This window comes from Trachypithecus francoisi, unplaced genomic scaffold (assembly GCF_009764315.1).
Source record: "Trachypithecus francoisi isolate TF-2019V2 unplaced genomic scaffold, Tfra_2.0 Lachesis_group0, whole genome shotgun sequence".
Lineage (NCBI taxonomy): Eukaryota > Metazoa > Chordata > Mammalia > Primates > Cercopithecidae > Trachypithecus > Trachypithecus francoisi.
In genome coordinates this window covers 26,949,599-26,966,646 of record NW_022681453.1, presented here as the reverse complement: position 1 = coordinate 26,966,646, position 17,048 = coordinate 26,949,599, and the positions used below count along the sequence as shown (strand labels likewise).

At 40.1% G+C, this 17,048-nt stretch overlaps 1 protein-coding gene across 5 annotated transcripts in view; it reads left to right on the top strand.

The window, feature by feature from the left end:
• Positions 1 to 13,549, top strand: part of CFAP20DC (CFAP20 domain containing) — a 320,674-nt gene extending 307,125 nt beyond the window's left edge. For all 5 annotated transcript variants that reach the window (XM_033210293.1, XM_033210292.1, XM_033210295.1 and 2 more), the window contains 2 exons: positions 799 to 893; positions 13,000 to 13,549. In XM_033210293.1, coding sequence (XP_033066184.1) covers positions 799 to 893; positions 13,000 to 13,112 — 208 coding nt within the window. In that variant the 3' untranslated portion in view covers positions 13,113 to 13,549. The remainder of the gene's footprint in view (positions 1 to 798; positions 894 to 12,999) is intronic.
• The last annotated feature ends 3,499 nt before the right edge of the window (positions 13,550 to 17,048 follow it).

Sequence of the window (17,048 nt, the reverse complement as noted above, 5' to 3'; positions counted from 1 at the left end):
ATACTCCTATTGAGAAGAATAAGGTAAATGATATAGGGCACTAATAGCAGTGCAATAAATAGAATTCACATTGGAAAATCTTTTACATCCTCCTAACTGCTCCCTACCACTAATGAAGCTCAGTAGTAAGTTTAGAGATGAGAGGGCTTGAAGTAGAACATGCAGTGACTCAAGCTTTCTGGATATCACCAGCTTGAATAGTACACCCCAGGTATCTACGAGAGGAAGCAAGAGACTGGGAAAGAGTGCAGTAGGAAGGAAAGTAAAGAGATGGGGAAATGCCCTCACTTCCTGCTTCCTTTCCCTTCACTGCTTGAAAGCCCCAAGTTAAGAGAGACTGACTCCCACCACTGCTGGGTTCCATGGCAGCTCCAAGACTGACTTCAGTTTTGAGTCACCTTGTGGAGTGTGACCATCCATGACATGTGGCATGTGACTTTGTCAGGCTTTCTTACCCAAAGCTCATAAGAAGCTTCATCTCAGCTGCATTTCCTCTGAGTTATTGAAATAATTTCTTATGTGAAAAGAACTCTGCTATAATTTAATGACAACAATAATAAACTTTGAGAGGAATATTCATTTAGTTGAAGTATTTCTCAAACTGGCTAGTTAAGTGATTGACTCCATATTAACCAATTTACAAAACTGGATATTGATATCTGGACGTCTGTCTTTCTGAAATATGAAGGAGGAAAAAGTGTTTCTTTGTGGAAGCCCCAGGGAACTGAAAATCCATGGGAAACATAAAATCTATATGTGGAACTCCAGACATGCTCATTCACTTTGTTTTCTTTTTAGGGACTGGTTAAATATGTTGAGCCCACCAATTGTTCCTCCCAGTCAACAGCCGGCTGAGCAGCGTCCAGATTCCTCTGAAAGTCTGAGTGTTCAAGGTGGGAATATGAAAAACGATATGCACAAGAAAATAAAAATAATTTACTATAAATAGAGAGAATCCATCACTTTGAGATGCCACTGTTTTTATTAAATGTTGATCACTTAGTCTTACACACCCTAAATGAGGTAACCTGAACCTCATTTTTTAGAATAATGGATTCTTTACAACTAAAAAGATGATGAGAGAAATTACCCTTGTTCTTCTAAAGGTTAATACCAGGGAAAAATATAGTTTAAGGTATAAGAATTTGGATGTCAAATTGACCTTCATCTGAATTTCAGCGCTACCAATTCCCACTGTGTGACCTTTATGAATTTTGATTACTACATCTATAAAATAATATGAATAATAGTGCTCCCCCGATTGTTCCTTGTGAAGATTCAGCGAGGTGCTATATATGAAGCACTTAGAATGACTAGCAAATACCAGCTGTTGGCATTACTATACAGCAGACACGATGTTTCAACGTCACTCAGATACCTGTTTCCATGAATGCAGAGATACAACCTTTGCATTAAAGCAGAAGCTGTCACGTAGCTACGATAGGTATTAGTAAGATAAAAATCAGAAGGAACCAGGAATGAAAATTTGCCAGGTGTTCATTCGGTTGGCATGAGCCATAAAGATGAACCATTAGTTTCTGGTTGTAAGCAGGGAACTTGACTGTGAGGTGTGCGTGGTGGAAGAACATAAGAGAATCTCTGGTGAAAACTGAGGAGTTGAGATGGCAGAGTCATGGTGCAAATCTCAAGTGCATAATTGGAGTGACAAATAACCTCAGAGTGGGACTCTCTCAGACAGTTTTCTGGGTTGAGTTTTGTTTTTTTTTTTTTTTTTTTTTTTTTTTTTTTTTTTTTTTTTTTTTTTGAGACGGAGTCTCGCTCTGTCGCCCGGGCTGGAGTGCAGTGGCCGGATCTCAGCTCACTGCAAGCTCCGCCTCCCGGGTTTACGCCATTCTCCTGCCTCAGCCTCCCGAGTAGCTGGGACTACAGGCGCCCGCCACCTCGCCCGGCTCGTTTTTTTGTATTTTTTAGTAGAGACGGGGTTTCACTCTTAGCCAGGATGGTCTCGATCTCCTGACCTCGTGATCCGCCCATCTCGGCCTCCCAAAGTGCTGGGATTACAGGCTTGAGCCACCGCGCCCGGCCCTGGGTTGAGTTTTGAAGACGGAAATGTTATATCTGAAGCTTTGAAAAAAGTGGAAGTGAAACCAATATAAATTGCTCCAAAAAAAGTGCCAGTTTTTTTTTTTTTTTTCCTAACTGCCCCAGGGAGAAAAAGTAGAGCATCGCATTTTTCTTTAGGTGTGGAGAATTCAGAGTGAGAGCTCATACATCTGAGTTGTACGTTTTGGCCGCCCAAGGGATGGAGATGTCTCTGTGATTTACTATCTAAAATAGATTATGCCCCTCAAATTGGGAATCTTTTTAGAGGTGTGCATTTATAATTACTTATGACAGAAAAATAGAATCTTGGCTGTCAGGAGGAGACCTTGCTGTGAGGGAACAAATAATGTGTTATGTTAGGTGTCCTAAATAAGCCACAGGAACTGAGAGCGTGGTCCTTGAGCAAAGGCACCCAAGGTATATATTAGCAAGAAGCAGCTGGAAGGATGTCTTAAAGTCACCGTTGCCAAGCCCAGTTCTGACAGCAGGAGCTCAGTTATGTTGAAGGTAAACAGAACTTCCATTGAGGGCAAATTCAGAGAATTTTAGAAATGTGCTGGCCAGTGTTACCCAGATCAAGCATCCCTTCTGCCTGTCACCTTGGATTTTTATCAGCTGTCCCCTGGCCCTTTTCCCGTACGCTTGGGTGGTTTGTAGTTGATTAATGCCTCCAAAAACAAGCATTTTCTATTTACTCATCTTCCCATTTTCTGATATGCTTGAGTGGTTTGTAGTTAATTAACACCATCAAAAAACAGTGTTTCCCATTTGGTTAATGGCCTGTTAATTGTATAGTTTTAGGCGGCATAAGAGAGTCCATACTTACCAGTATGCTGAGATAGTGTTTCCATCTGTTCTGCTAAAGTGTTGAAGAAAAATTATGGGCTCAAGTTTCCAGTTTATATCATCGGAAGGGGAAGGGAAGTATGATTATGAGCAGTCTGGAACCCTTCCTGGGTTCTTGTTGCATGACATCATTCATTTAGCACTTACTTTATGCCAGACACCAAGTCATTACATTTAGCCCTCACACCACCACCAGGAGGAAGCTGTGTGTGTGCATGTGTGTATGTGTGTGTGTGTGTGTGTGTTACAGCTGAGGAAACTGAGGCACAAAGTTCTCAAATGACTTGCCCAACATCCCACAACTACTGAGGCACAAAGCTAGGATTTGAACCCATGCATCCTGGCCCCAGAGCCCAGCCACTATATTTTTATCCTTTGTGGGTTTTGAACTGGGTAAGTAGATTACCTACTAAAATATGTATATATAAAACCGGGAGTTGAAATATTATTTTTCCATTAAGAGTTTCTGATCTACAGGAAAAAGCAAATTAAAATATCTCGAGGGCTCACTGGCTAAGTTCTTTAAAAAAGAGAGAGATACCTCTGGTCACCTGTTAGCCTTGAGTCTGCCCCCTTCTCCTCCCACCCATGCTTATTAGAAATGACAGGTAGCCACAGTTGACTAGATCTAAGGCAAGGCCAAGGGAGTGAACAGCTGAATGAAGGGCAGGATCACTGGATATGGAATTGCCAGGCCTGGGTATTTGCATGTTGTTTATCTTCTTAAAGGCCTTCCCAGACACTTTTACCTAAGTAGATCAGTCTGCCACTCACTGTGTTCTCTCACTTCACCTTCTGACATCATCTGCATGCCTTTTCACAGTCTGAAAATCTTGATTTGTCTACTTGTTTATTGCCTTTCCTCCTAAGTAGCCTCTGAGTTTTTAGGAGACTGTCAGTTTGCTCACTCCTGGATCCTTGGTGCCCTGTGCAAGTTCCAGTGTATATTAGATTCTCTATGTTCTCATTAGAAAGGAGAAGAGAAGGAATAAAGGGAGGAAAGGAGGGTGGGAAATACTCTTTAGTCCTTTTTTTTATTACAAGCTTGGCAGGAAAAAGTAGAGCAATTCATTGAAATCTGACTTTCAACTTTCCCCCCATTCTAATTTTTTTGGTATATTTGATATATTTCTAAAATTTAATTATGAGAGTATTAAACTTCGACCCATACATTGTGGCAGTTAAAAAGTTATAGATCACCTTATGCCATGGCTCTTAAACTTTATTCATAAACAGTAATAACTTTTCTTTCAAGTGAAATCTCATATGGAATCCTCATGTATGGAAGACACAAAAGCTCTGCTCTGGCTAAAGTGGGGGTTAGGATCTCAGAATCCTGCCCTGGGGCTCTGATGAACCAGTTAAAAACACGGATGTGGTCCAACTCCTCAATTTGCCTAAAGAGGTAAATGACTTGACCAAGATCAAATGCCCAGTCAGAGCCCTAGCTGGGATTAGGGCCCAGGCTTCTCCCACATCGGTGCCCTTTCTACAGAACCATTTCATTGGGATGTGAATGTGGTGCCTGAGGACTAGTTCACAGGGAAAGATATTGCCCACTTTTGGACTTGTAGGATATAAATAATAATAGCTACTTATTTAATCTTCCTGTGTTCTGGGCCTACATGTGCACTTGAATTCTCACAACAGCCTAGTGAGGTATAGATACTATTATTATACCATCTTCCACATAGTTACATTGGGACTTAGGGCAATGCAGGGATGTGCTGAGCCATCATACCTCTATCAGAGATGGCGAGGCCAAGAGGCATTTCTGCGGCTGGAGGTATTACTGCATTTTAACAGCGGGGAGATATACTCTGCCTAATACATAATTCTAGAAAACTTGCCCCAGGCCATACAAAAGTAAATGCATGAGTTATATCTGTCCCTACTTTATTCAGTAGAAGTTTGTGTCACAGCCAGTTTCTGCTCATCCAGAATGTCTCAAGTGCATGAATGCCACCTTCAAGTGAACAGCCCAGTTTCCAGCACAGTTGGCCAGCAGGAAGAGCACTGCATTCAGATCTCTGACATCCCACTGGATGGGAAACGGTCAGCTTTTCACAGCTCCTCCTGGGCTGTAACACACTTGCTGAATATCAATTACCCTGGACATGGTGCCCTTAACACTTACTAAAATGTGTTTTCCTGGAGCTTGTGTGAAATGTAAAAATGGGAAGTTAAGATTTCAGAACTTATTTGAGAAAACTACTAAAATGACCTTTTGAAAATGAACCATACTTTGCTCAAAGAATAGTTGTCAATTTGTTTTTGACATTTGTTCCTTTACAGTTATGACTCTTAAATTATTCATGCTTACCAGCTCCAAAATGGAATAATAACGACCTCTCTTTTCAGGCCTGTAGCCCTATCTTGCAGTTTACATAGATTTTGAGTAAGAAAGGCATTCAGAAGGAGTTTGGGAGTTGCCTGAGTCTCATAAAAATAATATTCTTGTACCTTTTTTATGGCAAAGCCACACAGAATATTCCCACATGGACATTGATTAATCTCCCATGAGATATAAATAGGTAGCAGATGCTTATTTTATAGATGTAATATCCAAATTACTAGTAAAGAGTTTACAGAAATTTTATGGCTTCTCACAGTTAACCAGAAAGAAGGAATCCTCATGTATGGAAGAGATAAAAGCTCTGCTCTGGCTAAAGTGGGGGTTAGGATCTAGCTGCCTGCTCTTCTCCAACAGAGGAATTCTTTCACTGCCCTCCTATTAACTGCCATGGAATTCTTTGACATTTACCTAATACTCTGAGTCTAAAAGTTGCTGAACAACTGTGGTACCCCTAGTACCTAGTGTGGTTTCTAGGACACAGTAAATGCCCCATAAATATTTGATGAGTGAATGAGTGACTCTACTGGCCATGGGAAATATGAGAATGATTTGATTTATTCTTTTGATCTTTTTTGTACCTCGAAGATTTATTTCAGATGCAAAGGAGACTTTCCCCAAAAGAGCAATATTGGTGATATGAAAATAATAAGCCAGCATTAATTAAGCACCGTTGTGTACCCGGCACTGTTTGGAATTTTTCTGTGCATTTCCTCATACCTCCTCCCAACACTGCTTAGTGTGGGGTTATATTATGTTCCCACTTTACAGATGAGGTAAGGGGCTAGCCTGGGCCACAGACCCTGAGTGTGCATCAGGACACTGACCCAGGCCTGTCTGACCAGGGTCCACACCCTTAAATCCCACACTGTAGTATGACCACAGAATCCCTATTTAGGTGGATAAGAACCACATGACTGAAACATCCAGTGTAATTTTTTTTTTTTTTTTTTTGAGACGGAGTCTCGCTCTGTCCCCTAGGCTGGAGTGCAGTGGCCGGATCTCAGCTCACTGCAAGCTCCGCCTCCCGGGTTCACGCCATTCTCCTGCCTCAGCCTCCCAAGTAGCTGGGACCACAGGCGCCCGCCACCTCGCCTTTTTTTTTTTGTATTTTTTAGTAGAGACGGGGTTTCACCGGGTTAGCCAGGATGGTCTTGATCTCCTGACCTCGTGATCCACCTGTCTCGGCCTCCCAAAGTGCTGGGATTACAGGCCTGAGCCACTGCGCCCGGCCTCACTGTAATTTTTTTAATTTAGGAAGTTGTATTTTCTTGAAGCTTTCTGGATAAAACAATAGTTACCTTGGTACTCTTTTTAGACCCATAGGACCCCACCTCAACTCTCAGATTATAAAATGGTTCATGGTATTTCTAACATTCCTTTAATGCAGAGCCCCTGCTGCTTCCCCTGTGAGTAGGGTGATATTTTCTCTTACATAGCTCTCAGGGTCCTGGGCAAGTCTTCTCTGCAGGAAGTGATTAGAGAAGGGGGAAATCAGTGCCTCACTGGTATCAAGAGATGCCTTCTTTTCAGGGCCACTGGAAGTGAACTCTCCAGTAGAGCAAAACACATTGCAGGTGTTTGAGGCTCTTTCTCCTATTCCAGAACCACCCCACCTACCCATCCCCCAGGTGCAACCCAGAAGGCTGGTCCCAGCTTTCCTTGCTGGAATTGGGATGCATTTTCCCATAGCTCAATGTTGATACCTTGCTTAAAATTAGGCTCCTAAAAGACTATGGGCTCTGTTGACTTCAGAGCTCAGTACCTTGGAGAGGTGCCTTCCTTCACGTGTAACAAAGTGCTTTTAGAGTTGTAAAACACACAGTTACAACTGGACATCTGAATCACTGCATATTTATAAGTAGAGACTATCTGGAAAGAATGAAATTGTAGTAATTCCTAATTAATGATCCAAATTCTTCAACATGTTCCCTAAAATAGCATTTTCCAAGTAAAATATAGCCACCAGTTTTTACAAAAGGGGTAATGTACCTATTGCCCAAATAACACCTGAACTATAATAATACCATGTTATTTGCCTTTCAAAAACAATATAGCCCTCTAATTAGAAGAAAGTAGCATTTCATTGTTTTCATTCCATTGTTGGTTATTTATCTTTCTCCCATTTGAGGGCACATGTTTGCTGAGAACCAAAATTCAGCAGTTCACAGTGGACTTTCTCAGGCTTTGGTGTGAGTTAATTTTGCCCTACTGTGAGATATGTTGGTGGTAGAGTTTGCAAGCACCCAGTACTCAGCAGAATCTTATCTAAAATGTCATCTTCATTGATCCTAAGGCTGACTGCTCCAAATGGTGATCCCTCACTGTTGAATTGCTTAAACAATAGTGTATTAGTATGCACATAAAAATACAGTCAATCAGTTCTCAAGATCTATAGGAGAGAAAATACATTAACTTAAAAAAAATGTAGATGGCAGTGTCAGAAAATCGAGAATCAAGTTCAATGTCTTGATTCAGAGATTTTTAAGTCTGATAAACTAGAGCCACATCATTTGTTTTCAAGCTTGAAGAGATATCTTGTGTACGTGTAGGTTTTCTATTATCTACAGTTAAAATGCATTAAATATAGATAATTAAACATTTATATTAATTGACTTTCAGAAGGTGAACTGGAGGGATTACTTACCCGAGCTGATCTACCGAGAGGAGGGCAGCCTATGTTGCTGCATTTGGTCTGGCTCCATTGGTTTTTCTTCTGTTATTGCTGTTAACCAATTTCAAAGTGGATGAGGCTGAAAGTTTGTAAATAGATTATTATCTGAAAGGTAATTTTATTTCACTAGAAATGGCTTTATTGTGTGTAGAAGAGAAAAAAATGTAATTTGGACCCCTATCCAGATGCTCTTAGTATAGTAGCAGAAAATGGTTTTATTTGTTAATTTGTCCTTCTAGAGTTTCTGTAGCCAATCTTTAAATAGAGCAATTTAGCATTTTGAGGAAAAACAAACTCAGCTCTATCCAAGAATATAATTGAAAATTACCCCATACCCATCCACGATAATTACCTTTCAAAACATTTCCCAATGCTTGACATCATAGTGGTAATTGCTTAATGATATTATAATTTCATTACGTAGGGATTATAATGGCAAAATGATGTAAGTTGGAGGCTTTGAAAATTAAGTTACAATGAAAACAAAACCTTTTATGTAAGTTTAAAGCCCTTACTTCAACATAAAATTATACATAATCTCACCCAATTTTTGTATGAATGTCATTGTTGGTAGTTTTAAAATTCATCCATTTGAAGCTTTGGTACCTCAAAACCTATCTTACTCCCCATGGTTATAATGCATGAGGGTCCCATTCTGTAGTGATATGTATTGGAACGAATGCATTTATATCACAGTTATTGCTCCAGTTTGTAGGCATTATGTGGCAAAACCTCTACTAATGAATTGGATTTACCTCGATCCCTTTGCAAATGGGTGATAAAGACCCATGGCCATTACGATGGTTGTTTTCATCTTGAAAGATTCCTGACTGATTGCAAATATATTGTGTTTTCTCATTTAATAGCACCAGCTTAAAAAAATCTTTTTTGCAAGTGCAGGTACAGAATACATTAAATAATTATATAACATATAACTCTTGTGTGCCAGAGGTCAGAGTTCCTCACGATGTGCTGATGGAGTAAGACAGAATCCAATGGCAGGTGCCTGAGAGTTTCACTCATAATCATTTACCTCAGGGATATGTGATTTAAACGTTACACCTGATGGAAAAAAATAGTTTTACTTTTGGAAACATACATGATTTTTAGTGTAAGAACTGTTTTTTTATTTATAAGATAAATTTATCATAATGTTCTATATAAAACTAATTGGGGGTCTTTCTATTTCTTTCAAATCCACTATGTTTTGGGGTTGTAAAAAAAAATCAAACAGATTCAGTTTTGGGGTAGGGAATAAGGTATAAATTTACATAACCCTTCTTGTGTCTGGCTCACATATGCCGTTTTCCATGATGATGGTGCTAACAACATTTACTGAGTACTTAACTGTGTACGTGTGCTGAGTGTTATTCACTCCTCATAGGAATAACGACAGATACTGTTATTATTGTACTTTACATATAAGGAAGCCGGGGCTCAGAGCAGTGAATTTCCCAATATCCCACAGCTGTGATATGGTAGAAATGGGATTTGGAAGTCAGTCTGTCTGACTCCATCATCTAAACGTCATCCTTCCTACCTCTATGAAGCCTTTTCTTACACTTTAAGCTATATCAGTACTTCTATCCTGAGTTACTAAGAAAGTTATAGCCCATAGTTCATGATTTATTTTATTATCATCCCTAATAGTAACTATCATTTATTAAACAACTACTATGTGTGCTGTGTTATACATACTACCAGTGTCTAATTTAATCTTCCTCAAAACCCTACCAAATAGGCGTTGTTATTCCCATTTTGTAAACAAGGAAACCAAGGTCCGATGAGGTGAAATGATCTGTAGCCAGCTTTCAGGCTGTAAGCAGCCGAGCTTCCATTCGCCCCCAGTGTATTGGATTCTAGAGCCCTTGAGTGCGCTTAGCCACTCGGCTGTAGAGCCTTCCAGTTTAACTCCTCATGAATCTTTAGTAGTTGCTTTTGTTTCATGTGTTTGTGTCACATTCACAACTAGACTATGCCCAGCTCAATCACATAGCAGATACTAATTGAAAAAACTAATTTTATTCATTTCTCTCAAGTAGTCCAAACTTTAAAGGCATAATAGATTGAGTATATGAAAGTAGAGGATGTACATACTCTCCTTTGATACGAAAAAGTGATCTAAAGGGGGTCATTTTCAATATGGAATGACCATTTGAGGAGTACTCTCAAGGACAGAGGCAGGGCCCTGGGGACTCTGAAGACAACAGAAGAAGATAAAGGAAAGGCAGCCTTCCTTCTCTGAGTTCCTGCTCTTAATTAGAGACTGTGCGGGGTGCGCAGGTCAGCTCATGTGGTTGTTAGCAAAGTCCTTTCACACTTCAAAGATATAAACTGCTGCAGCCCAGAGTCACAGAAGCTCATCAAAAGCACTGCGGGGATTGTTGGATCTGGTCCCCTGTCCTAAGCAGGGTTCATCTACAAAATTCTGCACAAATGGTTGCCCCACTCTCTGCTTCACCCTTTCCAGAGTACATGTTTCATTTGCTGGTCAGCTCTAATGCTTAGAAAATTCTTCCTTGTGCTAAGCACCCCCAAAAATATGACTCCTCTTAGCTTCCACCTGTTGATCCTATTGCTTCCTCCTGGAACCCCAGATTTTCTTAACTTCTCATTTCTTTTTTTTTTTTTTTTTTTTTTGTTGTTGTTGTTGTTGAGACGGAGTCTCGCTCTGTCGCCCAGGCTGGAGTGCAGTGGCCAGATCTCAGCTCACTGCAAGCTCCGCCTCCCGGGTTTACGCCATTCTCCTGCCTCAGCCTCCCGAGTAGCTGGGACTACAGGCGCCCGCCACCTCGCCCGGCTAGTTTTTTTTTTTTTTTTTTAGTAGAGACGGGGTTTCACCGTGTTAGCCAGGGTGGTGTCGATCTCCTGACCTCGTGATCCGCCCGTCTTGGCCTCCCAAAGTGCTGGGATTACAGGCTTGAGCCACCGCGCCCGGCCTTAACTTCTCATTTCTATGCCACCCTTCATATGCTTGAATCCAGAAGGGCTGCTGTCACCTCATTAAGCTTTCTCTTTTCTGAAGTTAACAAGCCCATTTCATTTGGACTTATTGAACTGTTTGCCTCTGCCCTCCCCCAGGGACTCTCTCATCTTTAACAATATTTTTGGACTATAAGAAATCAGATTTCTTTGTTTCCAAACCTGATTTATTAAAATGTAAGACACCTTTAAATTTTTTATTAGTCTTTCCTATGTCTAAATTTAATGTAATAACTCCCAATTAAACATGTTACACCACTCTTTTAGCATAATCAAGGTCCGACTGAATAGAGTGGTACAAAGTACTCTGACTGGTAGAAAGAACACTGAACTCCTAGTCTGGAAACTGAGAGTTTGTCCTCAGCTCTGCCTCTTACTCACCAACCAACCTCAGATGAGCTGTTCAACTTTGTGAACCCTGGTTTCCTCATCTATAAAATGGGCATGATAATTCCTGCCTATTTCACAGGGTCATGAGGGCCAAAGGAACTACTACATGAGAAAGTGCTTTCTAAATCATCAAGGGCTCTACCAATTGAGGTATTAGCAAGCAAGACATGTAATCATTCCTCAGTTGAACTCCACTTTTAAGGACTGCTAACACTGAACTCAACTCACAAGAAGCAGCTGATTTCACATTTCACTTGCTTCTCTGCACAGTCCTTAAGAATAGGGATTGTTTCCTACCATCATGTCCTGAACACCTAACTCAGTGTCCAGCTCATGGAAGGATCATGCTAAATGTGTTTTTGGATGATTACGAGAAGAGTGGGCAGAGGAATGGCTGTGGTACAGTTTTAATCCCCCAATTCACCATCTAGGCACCACTCCCTCGGACCTAACTCCAGTTTGTCAATGTCCTGACAATGTTCAGGTACCAGCTTGGTCTGATTTTGGCTGAGTAAGATGGAACCCCACAACCACCACCACCGTCTTCCCTTCCTCTGGGCAGTGACACTTAAGATCATGGGCTTTTATTCACACCTTCAAGAAACATTCCATTTTTATTGAACCTCTATTATAAGTGAGCCCTGCACCATGCCCAGCATCCAAACTCTTCTGAAGCTCACCGTGGTGAGCACATAGCCCAAAGCTTCAGTTGGGTTTCGTTTGGGGTTTGGTTTTGGTTTGGTTTTGGTCTTTAATAGCTTTTGAAGAGAGAGGAGTGTTGTCTTAGTCACTTCTTTCTCCCTGAGCCTACTCTCTGATCTTCTCTGGCTGGGAAGGTCTTGACCTCTCAGCCTCTGAACTCATTACATGAACTTTCAGAAGTACTCAGAATGCACTCACTTGTGAATACGAAGGTACTTAGCACAATACTGGGCACATAAAAGGTGCTCAGGAAACATCTTTTTAAAACAGTTTTTTTTCATTTCATGCCATTTATTGGAAGCCAGCAGGCCTTGATAATGACTTAGACAGTAGGTGGAGTCCTCTCTGTCCAATCCATCTAAATGCCTGTCACAAGAGAAAACATTAAGCCATGTTCGTATCCCCAAAAAACTTAACAGATTTCTCCCCTACCACTAATAAAACTACAAATCATCTGACATTTTGTTCTCTGTGTATACTGTCTGTTCTATGTATCTTATAGTTCTATTATTTTAATTCATATATGTTTGGTAGCCTTTTTAGGATGATTGAATGAGGATCAAGTTTTCTGTTTTATTAGTTAGTTTGCACTGTTTTGCATTTTGTACAGCTCTGGCCCATGAAGACGTTTAGAACTTTGACAACTAGTTTTGGATCCTGGCAAGTTTTCTAATCCTAATGAGCACAACTCTTAAGTCTTTTGGCGCTCTCCCTTTCTTCTTTCCCCTCCCGCCAGTTCTCCACACTCAATTTTTCTTGTCCTTTGTCATAAAGTTGGTCCTTCTGCTCACCGGTGTTTCTTCTCCACCTGGCACCGCATGTGTAGAGTCTCACCGCTTCCACAGCGCTCCTCCCTTCCAGCCTAAACTTTCAACCTGCATAAAGAAAATCCCCCAGGAGAGATGGTGATTCCTGCTTTGTTGCCCTTTGTTTAGGGATTCCGGGCCAAGCCAACAGCTAATGTGTCTGTGGTTCCCCTTGCCCACAGGTGAAGAAGACCTCAGTGTGGAAGAGGACGAGGAAGTACTGACTTTGTTGTATGACCCTTGTCTGAACTGTTACTTTGACCCCCAAACTGGGAAATACTATGAGTTGGTATAATGCCTCCTTCCAGGGCAGGGAACAGGCACTCCCAGCTGGAGCAGGAGAGCAGTTCTGGGTCCCTCAAAGAGTCACCTATGTGTTGGGTGCCACAGAATCAACAGTAACTGAGAGAAACGAATTCATTTTGTAAGTAATGTTCAATGTTAAGAATCCCGCATTCCTTTTGTAGATGAGTATGATTTTGAAACTGAAGAAATTAATACAGAGGCAAGATTTTAGGAGTTTGAATTGGTTCTTGTTTGTTCTCATTCTACGTAAAATTTTATTTCAGATAATTTTATATAAACAAATTAAGAGTTATTCATTCAGATTTTTTACAGTGTTAATCTGTAAATGATGGCTTGATATACAGAAAATGTATTTTTGTTTAAAAGATGCCTGGGTACCTTTTATGACATTTGTATTAAAAATAAAGTATGATGGTAAGAAGAATAGCTTTTAAACTGCTTCTTTTCATTCACCCCACTTTCTTTTCCAGAATATTCCTATATGATACTTTCCTTCTCTTCGACTTTTAGAAAAGGAAACATTGTGAACTGGTCAGACTTTATGATCACATTTTATTGGCACTGGCCCCACTATTTCCATTTCATTATAGTTCATCCAGAGTTTGCCAAAGATCACAACATTGTTAATCACTTAAGCTGCTTAGCACTATATTTTTCTGTTAAAAAAAAAAATATTTTGCCAATTATCTCTTAATTCTAATAATAGGTTCACATCTAGCTCCATAAATCTATATTTCACAAGAAATCACCTTTTTGAAATCCCTCCACCGCCACATGCACACACACACACACCCCCCACACCACTCCTGTCGCCTGGGCCTGGAGAAGTCCCAGAGGCTTTCTTTGGTTTTTCAGTTGATGTCCGTGTAACTCTGCTTGCTGGATCACAAGGAAAAAATCATGTGCTTCCTGCATTCGGGTAGACAGCCTTGAATTGTGTGCCAACTATATTAATATTGAGCTCAAACTTATTATATTAGCTGGCATATTTTGTTATTTAATAAAGATTTTTTAATAAAGAAGAGTACCATTGGAAATAAAAATTTATTGGTGTACAGTTGGATTTAATGGTGGTACTATAATTTCATTTAATATTGCTTGATAGAGGAAGTAAGAGCTCTTTTTCAGAAGTAGATTTGGACTCCTATTCCATGTATCATACATTATTTAGAACCATATTTGTGTTTGATAAGCTTTTAATCCTGTTGTTCACAAAGTATGCCTTTGTTATAAATTTCTCTCCAAGATGTTCATACTTACAAAACAAAAATGAATAAATTAAGCTTTCCAAAGCATGCAAAATGATAAAAAAGTTGGGTTATCTTGATTATGACCTTAAAGATTGGAATAGGGCTTGGAAGGCCTTGTTTCTGCTTTAAATAGTCTCAGGACCATCTACATAAACAAGGGAGTCAATTAGAATTTGTATTAGTGAAGACTTGTAGTTATAAATACCAAAAACAACATTAGCTAGATGAAGAAAAAAAAATTTAGGATACAGGAGTGCCTCAAATGCCCCAAAACAGAATGCTGTAAGTCTATAAGGCCTCTGAATAGATTTGGACTGGGACCTAGAGGACTGTAGTGAACTCTGTTGGGATTCTTAAATTGCAAACAACAGACACCCTTGATCCCAGAATTCAAAGACTTGCTGAACAATCAAGCTCTAGGAGGCACAGACATCAGAGCAGCCCTGGAGATCCCTATAGCAGCAACCAACAGTTTCTCATGATGATGGACACCAAGTTGACAGCACCACTTTTTTATGCCTCAGGTCTCTGCTCAAGGAGCAAGAGGATGGTAGGATTAACTCATCAGTTATCCCCAGGACCACATGGAATGGGAATGAGATACTCCCTGAAGGAGAAGAGGGCACTGTTAAGAAAATGGGGAGGGATGTCAGGCAGGTAAAAACCACAGATGTCTATCCTGGGAGTCTAGAAGCATTGGCTCTGCCACTCATCTCTGATTGATTTTGCCATCTCTTCTCCTCTTTTGTCTTCTCTCTTCTCATACATTTCTCAGCTACTCAGTCCACCTGTCAGAGCACTCGGCCACTCCAGTACCCACATACCCAACCATGCAGAAATGTTAACTCCCAATTTCAATTCAAAAATCCCAGAGTTGGCATTCCAATTTGCTCGTTTGTTCCAGGGACCACCAGCACCCTCTTCTATGGATGAGGGAGGAAGGCAATTAAGGAGTCCCTGTGATCTGAGTAGACATTCTAAAGATGTCTACCACAAGGTTTAATTATCCCCTTTTTACATTTTATTTTCCTCTTTTAAAGAGATAGCTTCATTTCTGTTGAGATTTCTACAGACGAGTTGAAAAAGAAAAATAGATGTGCTTCCCAGTGCCAATTTTAAATTAAATTGGTACCACCAGTTTACTTGGAAATTCATTAACTAGGCTATACATGTTCACTGGTTATCAAATTTCTTTGCATGTTAGAATCTTCTGCAAAGTTAATAAAAATACCGATGGCCAGGTTCTGCACCCAGAGAGTCTGACTTACTAGTCTCAAGTGTAGCCTGGGCATTGGAAATTTTTAAACCCTCCCCAGCCATGCCAATGTGCAGTCAAGGTTGAGACTGTTACTATAGATTAGGTCTCACATGAAGAGAAGGCAGGAGCTTTGCCTAATGGCATATGCACCTGTGGGGAAGAGCCTGTATTTCTACTTTTCTATTTTTTTCTTTTTCTTTTTTTTTTTTTTTTTTTTTTTTTTTGAGACGGAGTTTCACTCTGTAGCCCAGGCTGGAGTGCAGTGGCGCGATCTCGGCTCACTGCAACCTCCGCCCCTCCAGGTTTAAGCAGTTCTCTGCCTCAGCCTCCAGAGTAGCTGGGATTACAGGTGCGTGCCACCATGCCTGGCTAATTTTTTGTATTTTTAGTAGAGATGGGGTTTCACCATCTTGGCCAGGCTGATCTTGAACTCTCAACCTTGTGATCCACCTGCCTCAGCCTCCCAAAGTGCTGGGATTACAGGTGTGAGCCACTACGTCCAGCCTAATTTCTTCTCTTCTAATCAAGTGTGTACCAAACATTTTTATCCAAAACGATTGCAAATGGAGACTAAAAGAAATAGATTGATTCAGTGTAGAAGTGTATCTTAAGATAATTTGGTATCAGTTTGGGGACTGATTCAAACAGTTCCTTGTTTCATGTAATCGGGATGCAACTTACAAGTGACTTTTAAGTCATCAATCTCTAAATTATCATGTAATTACAGAAGCTGGTTAGTGGGAATTATGGAAAAACAACTGTCAGCAATAATGGCATCAGATCAATGATTTCATTTGCCTGGTAATTATAAGTTCTTGCTATCTCCAATTAATTTAATTTTTATTAAAGAAAAATACTGATATAAGCATAATACATAGACACTTTTGCCAAAAAAATTTTGCCCTATTATATTTCTTCCATTTTTAGATTGGTTTCATTTAAATCAGTATTTCAATAACATCTTGATCCTTCTTGAAGTGCAAACTGTGTTTAATAAGAATAATGTAGTCACAGAATGTACAACCTGAAGCACAATTAATTGAAAGAACCAATTTTAAAATTGTCCCTTGGTTTTAATTAAAGATCTTGCTTCTGGAAGTTTCTGAGCTGTTCCTTTTTAAAAACTGTGGAATGACAGCAAGTACACTATCAAAACTTGGTTTGTTCCAAGTTACACCCTGTGACTCTCAAACTTCAATCAAAATGGCCAGAATAATGAAAATTAAGACCTTCCTCCAAGATCTAGAAACAGAAATACCATTTGACCCAGCAATCCCATTACTGGGTATATACCCAAAGGAATAGAAATCATTCTACTACAAGGATACATACACTCATATGTTCATTGCAGCACTGTTCACAATAGCAAAGACATGGAATCAACCCAAATGCCCATCAGTGACAGACTGGACAAAGA